This window comes from Cibotium barometz, chromosome 26 (assembly GCF_041138505.1).
Source record: "Cibotium barometz isolate CiBa-2024 chromosome 26, ASM4113850v1, whole genome shotgun sequence".
NCBI classification, from domain to species: Eukaryota; Viridiplantae; Streptophyta; class Polypodiopsida; order Cyatheales; family Cibotiaceae; genus Cibotium; species Cibotium barometz.
The window spans coordinates 53,389,389-53,401,633 of NC_141071.1; the positions used below are offsets into that span (position 1 = coordinate 53,389,389).

At 42.3% G+C, this 12,245-nt stretch overlaps 1 protein-coding gene across 3 annotated transcripts in view; it reads left to right on the forward strand.

Annotated features, from left to right (window-relative positions):
• The window catches only part of LOC147624091 (ubiquitin carboxyl-terminal hydrolase 6-like), a 114,178-nt gene extending 102,219 nt beyond the window's left edge, over positions 1 to 11,959 (forward strand). Inside the window, exons 10-19 of one of the 3 annotated variants that reach the window (XM_086820748.1) lie at positions 4,019 to 4,127; positions 4,340 to 4,428; positions 6,469 to 6,538; positions 6,675 to 6,755; positions 6,893 to 6,985; positions 8,008 to 8,059; positions 8,247 to 8,369; positions 8,478 to 8,552; positions 8,669 to 8,755; positions 8,995 to 9,203. In XM_086820748.1, the coding sequence (XP_086676874.1) occupies positions 4,019 to 4,127; positions 4,340 to 4,428; positions 6,469 to 6,538; positions 6,675 to 6,755; positions 6,893 to 6,985; positions 8,008 to 8,059; positions 8,247 to 8,369; positions 8,478 to 8,552; positions 8,669 to 8,727 (751 nt within the window). In that variant the 3' untranslated portion in view covers positions 8,728 to 8,755; positions 8,995 to 9,203. Of the gene's footprint in view, positions 1 to 4,018; positions 4,128 to 4,339; positions 4,429 to 6,468; positions 6,539 to 6,674; positions 6,756 to 6,892; positions 6,986 to 8,007; positions 8,060 to 8,246; positions 8,370 to 8,477; positions 8,553 to 8,668; positions 9,204 to 11,823 lie in introns of those variants that run through there. The other 2 variants (XM_086820749.1, XM_086820747.1) reach the window with 2 other exon arrangements.
• The last annotated feature ends 286 nt before the right edge of the window (positions 11,960 to 12,245 follow it).

The window sequence follows — 12,245 nt, forward strand, 5'->3', positions numbered from 1 at the left end:
GAGAGAGAGAGGTCTTCAAAAGGCCAAAATGACCATCAAATCCATGAGGTACATCATCCTGGGTACAAAATAGTAATAAAGAAAGACAAAAAAATCTAGAACTATAAAATCTAATCTAGGTACATGAGCAAAGAGCTCTCATATCACCCTAATACATCCCTCATGGGCCGCTGTGACATGGTGCTCAAGGTGGTAAAATGGAGCCCGCGCAAGATCTTGTGATGATGGCCCGGATCCTCCTGTGGTGGCGTGGCTGCGGGTGAGGGACATGGGGTCTGAGGCGTCGAGCTGTGCATAACTCAGTGGCTTTGTCGAGTGTCACACCTCTCCGCCGAGCTCTTGCACTAGCCTGTGGTTCGGGTATGGTGGGTGGATCGACCCTTGGAGCACTGGTATGGAAGAAATCGGTGAGAGCTCTTTGTGTTGGTCCTCGAGCAAGTATAGCTGATCTGGATCTCACTAAGGGCTCCTTGCTCTAGAAGAAAAACTCCCAGGCATCTCTAATCCGGGAAGTCCATGATCTTGGAAAGTGGTCCGAACCCAGCTCGGAAGAGGCAGTGGAACCTCCCCCGAATCTCATAGTATACATGGCATCGGCATATGTAATGATGCTTTGTCTCAGGCTCTGTGAGATAGAGCTGGCGTATCGTGTCCTCCGGTGCGGCTGCCCTGGGCCCATATGTGGTAGTCTCCACCATAGTAACATAAAAACCCGTTTTGCCCTCTTGAAACGGCACGAAACGTTTCTGGCACGAAACGTTTCGAAACAAAACGAAACCTGCCCATCGAAATGGCGTTTCGCCTAAATGTAAAGTGTCGTCAAAAAAACGGGCGGAAGGTTTTTTTTTTTGCAAATGCGATTTTTGCCGTTGTTTATGTCCTTGTTTGCTGCCCATTTGCCACTTCACGCATCCGGCGCTTCTTCTCGGCCGCAACCTGTTGCTCAGCCTCTTCTCCTCGTCCACTCCTCCTTTTTGCTCCTTCACTTCGTCTCCTCCACGCCTCCTCTTCCTCTTCCCTTTTCCTCTTTCTCTGGTCTCCTCCACGGTCCACCCCTCCTCTTCCCCCCACCTCTTTTCCTCCTCTTTCTCTCCTTTTCTTGTCTTCCAACTTTCTCTTCTTTTCTTCCCACCTCCCTCTTCCCTTCCAACTTTTTTCGTTCCTCCTCTCTTTCTCTCCTTTTCTCGCCCAAATTTTGAAAATACCAAAAAACCTACTCCCAAAATCATGAATTTCATACCCACTAGTCCCAAAAAATGCATCTTCATCTTTCTGTTGGCTATGTTATAAATTTGGTATGTGTATATAAGACGTGTCATTTCGAAACCTTTGCGTTTCGTCCAAAACAGACGAAACGAAACCTTCGAAATGATGAAACGGACGAAACGTTTCATGTTACTATGGTGACTCTCCACACTCAGCTGCAGGGACGAGGTGTGGATCTGGCCGATCGCACATCTCACCCCAAAAGATAGGTGTGTGTCCATGTAACGTGGGTGGATGATGAAACCATCCTCTTTGAGGCATAGGAGGTGATCTCTGTAGAAGGCCATCTTCGTCCCCAATGGACGACTAGGTGAACTCCATGTCCTCTAAGTATCCAGTCTCACAATGTGCTTCCTGATAACCCTGTTCTGCTCTGTGCGGCTGAGAGCAAATGACGAGGTCTCTATGCTGTACTGGAGGCATGCCGTGCATGCCAAACCAACTGCCTACCTATGCATACCAGCACTCTGTATCTCCCTCGCCAGGGCTAGTCGGGGTATCTATGTAGTGGAAGCTCCCATAGCCTGTGCCAGTATGTCACTGTCTGGAATAGAGCCTTTGTCACTATCGGTGCAGCCACCATCTCTGCTGGCACGATCTCTTGTGGCATTGATGGCTTACTCCTAATCATGCGATCATGGCCACTAGGGGCCTCTCCATCGGCTTTCACCAATCATGTACCTCCTCTGTAGCTGTCTCAGCTAGAGTATCAAATAGCCAAAGCTTCATCCTCGGCTAGCCAAAGCTTCATCCTTGGCTCCTGAAACTATGTCTGTGAGTATTGCCTCTCTAGCAAGCCAAGGGCTGCATATCCCCTCATCAATCTAGCTTCGGCCGCCTTCCGCATCGAGAACTAAGGTCCAACAAAAGTGATCCCAAGGTATACATATGAGGTAACATACTCCACAGGCTCTCCACTGTATGTAAACTGTACTGTAGATCTACCTATCTGCTGTGGGGAGGTGTTAAAGATCAAGAGAAAGAAAGAAAGAAACATATATTAAGTGTCCACTAAAGACCGAATGGGCCTATGAGACCAAAGTGATACAATAATGTCCATGTTATATCTCATCATGGAATGGAAAATAAAACAGAAAGAAAACATAAACATCGCTATCTCAGTGGGGTGATACAAAACTATCCATGGAAATCTCATCATGGAATATAAGGAACATGAAACATGAGAAGAGCATCAGCCCCCAATCGATGGAATACCACTCTCCAATAAATCAAGCATGGGGCTAATGAGTTTGGCCGAGAGGTCTCCCTCAGCTACGTCACGTGGAAAGGTAGCTCGATGGTGGTGCACCATGTCTTGGATCTGGAGCTGATTGTAGTCCATGGGTCCGTGGGCGGTGGTCATGTTGGAGTGTTCATGCTTGGTCGGAGGTACTCTGCTCGCGCGAGGTGGGTCCGCAACATCTCGAGGTAGGTCCACGAGATCCATTGTGTGGCTGTCCTTCTCTGAGATTGGGAAGAAGCTGGTGATGGTTGGATGGCAGGGGGGGAGGGGTGGCTGGGGCCTAACCTCCTGTCTGTGGAGGTCAACTAGGAAGAATCCTAGGTAGCACTCGTCCGGGAAGTCAAAGATCTTGGAAAGTGGGCCAAGCTCCTCATGGAACACAGTGAAACCTCCCCCGGATCTTATGTTATTCTGGGAAGTGACATATGTAATGCTCATGTGTCTCAACCTCTCTGTGGCATAATCGACAAATCCTCTCCTCGGGTTTTTGTATGAGCTCCCCAGCTCTGAAGACACGCTCAACTCTCCATGTCTCCACTATGAGGTGGTGGGATGAAACTTGTATGTGGCCAATCACACACACACACTAATGGGGCATGTGAACACCTAAATCATAGGTTAAACACAAGATTAGTACAAACAACATAGAAGGATGTAAACAAGCTCACCATCCAACCATGGTCCACGTTCGCGTCTATGTCCGTGTCTGCAGATCTCCAAGGCTAAAACTCACTTCCACATATCCATGTTAAATCCACCCTAGCATGCATATCTTGTCCACAGCAGGAGTATGACTACTTTTGTCCATGCACAAACCAACTGAGAGTCTCTCATGGTAATAGCCCACGCCTCACCTAAATAGTGATAAGTGTTGCTATAAATAACCACCCATTCATAAATAGCTTGTTCACATAGATTTATTAATAATGAACCTTAGCCACCTGTATGTGCCTGCTTTTCCTAATCTCATGGCCCCTTTACCCTGCCAAACTAGGCCCTCATCCAGAGGATTAGTATTAGGTACATAACACTGTTCACGCAACCCCCCCCCCCCCCCCCCCCCCCACCCAAAAAAAAAAAAAACTTTTTGTGCAGCTGGAGAAACTAGTTAGCCTCACCTGCACCTCAACATCGACTCGGCTATTTCTTTGGATTTGCACATCCCCATAGCCTCGCCTCCCAATCTAGTATGAGTCACGCCTTTCTCTCAGCAAGACACGTTTCTAGTGACTGAAACGGCCGTTTCCTGTGACTATGACCACCCCCCCCCCCTCCCCTCTTCTCCGTGCGGGGCCCCTCTCAAGATTTAGCCTCACATCAAGAGTGGCCAGCCAGACTCCCTTTCTTTTGTCTTTGGGTTTATTCAGGGCTTGGACGAGGGAACATTTGTATCTTGGTACCTTATTGAGGGTTGTGGTTTGCATTATACAGGTGTTTTCTTTTTGACTATATAAATATATAAGTTTGAGTCTATGCTATGCTGGTATTTATGTTTATAAAATTTGGCAGGACTTCTTGTGCTGAAAGTGGAGAGGAGGCAGCAGAGAAAGAAAGAGTGTATTCTCTCAAATGTCACATATCACAGGATGTGAATCATTTGCTTGATGGATTAAAACTAGTATGTCTACAAGGCTGTACACACTTTAAAACTAGTCATCAGGCTCCTCTGTTTATAAAGCAAGGCATTTTGTGATTTTAAATAAAGCATTGGTAATGGTGCTTGAAGGTTGCACCAATTGACAGTAAAAATAGGTGTCAGTTTTTTTTCTATAAATCATGGTATTTTTATCACTTCTGCATTGGTAATGGTGCCCTGGTTTTGAAATCTAGGCAATGAAGTCGGAGCTGGAAAAGGTGTCTCCTACATTGGGAAGGAGTTCTGTTTATGTGAAGCAATCGCAAATCAATGATTTACCATCGTGAGCATTCTGTCTCCTCACTAACCATGTTTTTTTGGGAGCTCTTTAGATAGAACATCATGTGTCAGAAAATAGATTATAACGTTTTTGAGAACATTTTCTCTGTATAGATCAAACTTCGTGGACACGTATGAGTGACATATTTCTGATCCCTTGAAGCTGGCATACTGATGCCTTTAGTAGGGATTAGAGATTTGTTTGTTAGATGAAAGGCCTAACTCTGAGAGCTCTTCAGATACATTCATTTTCAAAGACACCGGAGAGAGCTCAGAAGCACGGATTTATTACTGCGTTTGGAAGTTCAAAGGCCATTGATTCACATCTATTTACTAATTGGATTGACTTGTCTCAATACCCAACAACCCTTTACACTGATGTGACTGTTTGTCAACAAACATGTCAGCCTTTGCACGACTCCCTTTAAAGCTCTGAATAATTCATACTGCCTCCTGATGAACATCTCAAGTGTCCGGACATTTTTGAATAGTTGGTTGCAGCCTTAAGTGCAGCCCTTTTAAGATACCATTTTGCAAGGTGTTTAATACACTAATGAAAGTCATGTTTTTGCGCCCTTGACCTGGTGATTGGAGATTTGCATATGGCATGTTGTTATTCCCAAACGTAGTAGACAAAACTTCCAGTGGGACAATGAATGGTGCTTAATACTGTGATTCGATTCCAAAGGAAAATCAGCTTTTTGTTGCTTTTGACCTGATGACTATAGGATATTTCTGTGGTTTATAATTATTACCCTAAAATAGTGGTCAAAACCTCAGGCAGAGAAGAGAAAGTTGAATAGAGGATAGACAAATCTTACTAATTCTTAGGGCCTATGTCAATCACATCCTGTGAGCTTACCCTTGGTCTGCTTTGTACATGATTCCAAATACAGAATCAAGAGATCAGCAGGCTTGAAGGTTTTTGATCACTTCTCAATAGTAAAACTTTACTTTATTTGGCATATAAGAGATATTATGTTTTTATTATGTCTTATATTGTCTGTCTCCCATGTTTGAAGGTTTTCTTGCAGAAGGAAAGCACATTTTTTTTTCACTTTCTTTACATTGACGTCACATCATTCTGTAATCTTGTTATGCTTTGTTAGTTTTCTTGGGAGTATATTCAACTGATTACTTACACTGAAATTCCCCCTTTTGAACTTGGACTATAGCGCATGGAGTATGTCCATGCAAATGTGGCTTTTCTAACTTATCTTCTATCCTTTCAATATCTTCTATTCACATTATCTTCTAACATCGATAAATTTTTTTTATTAGCCCATACGTGCTACTATAATACGTCTAACTAATGATCCATTCAGAGGAAGGCTTGTACAATTGTTATCCTTCATATGGGGTGCCTGGCTAATATGAGATTTAGCCTTTCTTGTCACATGCGCTATGAATAAAATGCATGGTTTTTCCTCCTCATTTTTCTGAATTGTATGGCACTTGGCACATTATTGCAGGGGTGGGTACTACACTTATAGGGCAGCCTTTCATTTTAATCAATAAATAATAGGCAAGTGTTGGCAAATTAAAAACTTTCAGCTAATTTGTTGAAATTGAAAATCAGACGCTGATGAAGATGTTAGGGGAATCAAACATGATTCATAATACTTTCGGTTAGTTGCATGCACATACATATTGTTTTAGAAGCAGTAAGCTGTGCAAATTTGTGACCATATTACATACATTCTGTTAGTAGCACGCACAGACATTTCGTAACCATATTACAAATCTTATTTTTTCAAAACTCAATATTGACAATCTGGTGCTAAATTAGCGTAGTAACAGGAAACTCCGTTTCCTGGCCAAAAAGTGCAGAAACTCCATTTCTTTTTAGTTGACATTTCTGTTTCATTATATAATGTTGAAGACTTGCCATTTCCTAGCTGTTTCCGTTCCCTAGTTTCATGCTGTTTCCTTGCATACATATGAGCCATTTCCTTTCCTGTTTACGTTTCATGCAACTATTTAAATTAGAGACAATTCTGTGTTAGCTTTAAGTTTTCTTATGGGTATTAGCCTTATCTTACAGATATCTGACTGTTCAGTTTGTGAGGTTCTTCTGGAAGAGAGAGTCTAATCAAAAAGCAAAAATTTTGAGGGTAATGTTCCTACTAAAAAGCCTACAGGGCGATTCTTGAAATCTATACAGATCACACATAGTCCTTTAATTGCAAATGGTCTTGATTGGGCTGTTATTTTTTATTTTGGTCTGACCTTGGTATCTGTGTGACACAGAAAGTGGACTATCCATTGCTGCTTGATGTTTTTGATTTATGCTCTGACGAGCTCAAGTCAAAATTAAAAGAGCCACGCCAGGTTGTTATGAAGTTTGTCTTCTTGTTTATTTTGACAAAGCCTTGTATTAGTATTGAATTTTTAATGATCTCATTTATCCACTAGTTCCATTTTGAATGCTACCTTAACATAAACTGCTGATGAAACGCGCTTCCCAGATTCTCAGAGCAGAGGATGATGCAAAAGCTGGTCTAACCAAAAAGTCATATGAGGAAAACAAAAACACTGACAGTATCATGCCAGATGCAAAGGTAAACTGGCTGACGAGAGAAAGATAATGCATTTTGGTAGTATGACATTAAAAAAAAACTATAGTTGCTATATCATGAAAGCACCAAAACTCTCATTGTGGGGGAAAGAATCAGGTGCTTTACTTTCCTCAAGCTTTCAAGATTATTTCTCTTCCTTCTCTTCAATCAAGCTTTTATGGTGATGCTTGCCAAGCAAAAGTTCACCTACCTCTCTTAACATACCCAAAGCCAAGGCTACTCTCCTTTACTTCTTTGATGTAAAGTATTGGCAGCTTAACCTGCTTGAAGATAATATTTCGCTTCTGGTATGGGCAAAATTTGAGCATACTTCTTAATTTTCATGCCACGATGAAACAAATAGCAACCTTTATGAAAGGGCATCCATCTCATCCCACAGCATTTGGGTAAAAACAACGTCCAGGGAGAGATTCATTTTAGACAATCCAATCCAATTTAGAATGCCAGATGTCTTTGAAGTTTTAAAATGCCAGATGTCTTTGAAGTTTTAAAATAGAGCAGTATACACAAGTTTTGGGAAGCAGCATTGGCTTCTTAAAATCCTTATTTTGTTGCCTCCCTTTTTTACTTTTGTGTGAAGGTGTTAGTGCACTGCTTTTCAGTTGTAGAATGTTTAGGAGTTGTTTATGTGGATGACAGTTATTGTGCCTATACAAAACACCTGTCTTGAGATTTGGGAATACACAAGTGGCCATATCATTCATGCTGGGTTGAATCTGGGACCTGCCTTCTCCACGCACGGGCCAACTTGTTAGAATACCTTTAATTCCTTTTGTTTTGCAGCTATGAATGATGAAACTCGTGACAGTTATGGTAATTAAATTTAAGATTCAAAGGTTTGAATGGTAATGGATGGATACGTCAGCCACAGCGCAAGTTTATGAATAAGTTTGCTACTACTTGAGTAGCGAGTGAAGTCAGTCCGCTAGAATGCATGTTAAAATACTAGACAAGGTTGGGTCAAAAAATATTGTACACTCTCATTTTCCAAACCTTGTCTTCAGGACGTGACCAAAGATGGGACAGGAGCTTCATCAAGTGCAGTGGAATCCACAGGTATACACTTTTGCTGTTGGACTTAGAGGAGGATGAAGTAATAGCTGAACTCTGGTTTAATCTCACACACAATGTCGAACTAATTGCTGCACGAGGTTTTGTATGTCGTACTTCTTTTGAAATCACACTGTACCAAGGAGATGGGTATCTATGAGTTATATGGTTTGGTGTTTCCTTCTAAGCACAGGCAGCGAGCAATCTCAGGCTGAGTCAAAAGTGACAGGGTATTATGACTTGGTTGCGGTGCTTACTCACAAAGGCCGTAGTGCAGACTCTGGGCATTACGTTGCCTGGGTGAAGCAAGAGAGTGGTATATTTTTCTGTATTATGCAGCTATTGATTCAAGCTACAGTGCTATGATGCTGTCAGTCTTTTGGTGTCTATTTGGTTTGCTGCTTTTAAGAGAAGTCTCTGTCAGGTAAATGGATCCAGTTTGATGATCATCAGCCTATCCCTCAGAAAGAAGAGGATATAACCAGACTATCTGGTGGAGGTATGCTCAAAACAATATGCTTTGATTGTTAGCTAAACAGTATGCTTTGGTTGTTAGCTGGACTCTATCGGTTGGTTGCTTTTGTGACCAAAATTTTTTAATGTGTAAATTTGCAGGTGACTGGCACATGGCGTACATACTCCTGTACAAGGCGAGGAGAGCAGCATGTCCTTGAGGTCAAGTGCATGGGAATCTCTTATCAGGTTCTTGTCCAGTTTCTAGTTTCTCAATGTGCCTGAGCAGTCATTCCAGTAAGTAATGTTCCAGAATGTTCTTTAAGCCTAGGGAATGGTGAGCCTTTGACGGTTTTATTGTATTGCGGGTCCATCAAGTCCATTAGACATAATTCTGGAAAGGAGTTCTAGGATGTCAATTTCTTTACGAGAGGGGACAGTATGCTTTTGGAATGTGATTGGAATTATCCATTTTTTGAATTTTGCAGGAAGAGGGGTTTTTTTTTCTATAGTTTGGCAACTAGCCATTTTATTGTTTGATCTTTGAGATGTACAATGTGACTGATTTAACCAACATTTACAGATTCATATCACAATGGACAACTTGTTATTTAGTTTCTAGTGAAGTATGTTTTGCAGGAAAACATTTCTTTTTGGTAGTTACCAGTTATGTCAACAGAATTATTGAGGCCAAAAAGGTGAATTATTGTAGGCAGGGGCTTTGAAAACAAAATTAAAGCATGCTAAATTAGGAGTGGAACATAGGGGGGTTGTATATGTACGTGCATGCAAAACCCTGAGCTGAAAATGTAAGGTACTATAAGAATCTGCTCTTCTTTTTAATCTGGAGTATAAGTAGTTTGTAGATTGAACTGGTTTTATGCTGAACACAAGCAGACAATATGGAAATGACTGTCAAACTTGTTCATTTTAGTATGAGGTTTGGTCTGAAGCAGTTTTAATGTCCTCTTATGTTGCACGTTGATGTACGTCTATATACATATATTATATAGGGTCATTCGCTTTGCTTTGGATGGTTAGATTTGGTAAACTATTTGGCAGGTTTGGTAGCCAAAGAGGTTTCAATGGAGGCAGAAACTAAGTTTGGTTGGTTTCACTTGAGGTGATGGTATCAATGGACACACATTGATTTTTTCACATGGTAGGGCTCAACATGCTTATGCTCTTTGGTAGGGGGGAAGAAAAATCGGAATTTCTGGGGAGCAGCTAACACACAGGTGCTCCCTGTCATGGCTATTGGAAGCAGACACGCAAAAGCTCAACCTGTGCCGATGGCCAAAGAGCCCCCCCCCCAAGACACACACACCCCCTCGATCCCATAACCCGTTACATCCACAAGGTTTGGGGGCCAATGATATGGGGTACCCTTTATACTAAGGTTTTTCAACCTTAGTGATTGTTTGTGGGTTCGTTTTCATGACATGTAACAGCCAGCTAACGACATCACCGCCGATACCCTCCCTGACGTCGAACGCGGCTCCTTGCACAGAACACGACAACGGCTGCAGCTTACAATGATGACTTGGTTCAGACACTCGACAGCAGGCTTAGGCTGAGAGGCTTGGCCATGGCTCAGAGGTCATGGCCAGGCCTATACTGGCTCAACGGCTTGACCATGGCCTAGAGCCCTCTGCAGCTTGTAGGCGGGAGCTTCATCGACGATGGCAGAGTGTAGCTCTGATACCATACTGGAAGCGGATGCACAACAGCTCAACATGCGTTGATGGCCAACCCCCCCACCCTCGATCCCGTTAAATCCACAGAGGTTTGTGGAGGGATGAGGGGGTCAAGGGTATGGTGTACCGTTTATACTAAGGTTTTTCAACCTGATTGTATGTGGAATTTTTTTCATGACATGTGGCAGCCAGAGAACTATGCCACCGCCAACAATCTTTAAGGAAAATTTTCACCAAAAGATGTGCGGGGTGAAACTCAGCATTTACATTGCCAAAGCTAGCATTTCATAGCCAGTAACTCTTGATACGTTTGCAAAGAAATGGTGATGACGGTTTCACTGCTGCCCTCAAACTCATCATCCCTGTCACTGTCCTTGCCACTGTCCTTGCCTAGCTTTTTTAAAAAAGAAGTCAGAACCCTTAGGTTGGCTACTTTATGAGGCAGATAGGATTATACTTGCACTCCTAAGAGGCAATTCATACATTTACATGGACGCCCCCTGCCCACGTGCCCGTGCGTGCACCACCACCACCACCACATGTGCATGCACTTATGCACAAACACATGCAGACGCATGTGACCAGCACCACTTGTGCTTGCACCACCGCGAGTGCACGCACACGCACACGCACACGCACGCGCACGCGCACGCGCACGCGCACGCACACGCACACGCACACGCACACGCACACGCACACGCACACGCACACGTGTATGTGGTTGCACCACCATGTGTGCACCTATGCACATACACATGCACACGAACATGTGTGCATGCCCACATACACTTTAACATACATTTGTCATTACTAACATGTTTTGATCGTACTGCTTACCGAAAATTTTCTAACGGTTGGAATCATGCCATGCCTTTGTTTTACATTCATATAACCTTTAAATGTGCCCCAAACATCTCATGTTGTTCATTTATGCAATACCTTGTACGTAATTCTTGTGGGCCAAGTTTTACACATTTTTCCCTGTACTTTTGACTGGCTATCTTTCCTTATTCAAGTGCTTTGATACAACACTCTGTTTGTTTATTATACGGTCTTTAAAAAAGTAATAGTCCTTTATTAGTAGATTGTTCAATGTTTTATGTTTTTTTTTTCCAAAAATAAAATCACACTTCCTAAGGTAGTAATATGGGTTTACTTTAAGAAGTAAGTAATTTATTCATCTAAGAAGGAAAGTGTCCTTTGCTTCACAGTGTCATGACTAGTGCTGATTGAGGATCCTCTCATCTTTGTTTGAGCATAAATTATTACCATCATGATGCTTCGATTCAAGTGCAAACCTCTGACTAAGAGCCCTCCATGTTTAAGGGCGTGGTTTTTTCCTTGGATAGCATGTGCTTGTAAACTCGAGCAATGCAATGCCTTAATTATAGGACAAATCAGGCTTTATCATAGCACAAATTATTGGTGAGCATTGACGGCTTGACTTATTTCCTTCTGATGTCAATGACTCTGCGTGTGCTGAGGTCCTGGAATACCTAGCACTAGCACGCATTGTCTTCTTTGAGTAGTGCATCCATTGCATTTTTATTCTCATAATGGTCTTCTACAAGTATTGATCTGAGGTATTTGTGTTCCTTGTGGGATTTTGTTGTGTTGCAGAATAATGTTGTATTGTACGACCATGACTTTCAGAATGCTTACCTTGGTGCGTAGTAACCTCTCAAGCTTTCAGTAATCTCTTAGATAGCTCATAATATTTCAGATTTGCCTTTTTATGTCTTGAAGATTTTGGGAACGCTCGAGTTTTAGATCTCCACATCTTCTAGGAAGCTCTCTATTTGGACCTTTTCTAGGCTACTGACTAAACCTCTCAAAGAATAAGGTCCTCTTAATGATAATTTATCCTCTTAAAGATTGTATCAACTCTTTTACCTTCTCATATCCTTAAGTTGCGAAGTTTAAACACTTTTGAAAATTTGTTTGCTTGCTTTCATGATGAGTACACATTTCTAGGTTGAATAGATTTCTTCAAATAATGGATTAAGTTTTTCTATGAAGCTAGGGTTATTGTGACACCTGTA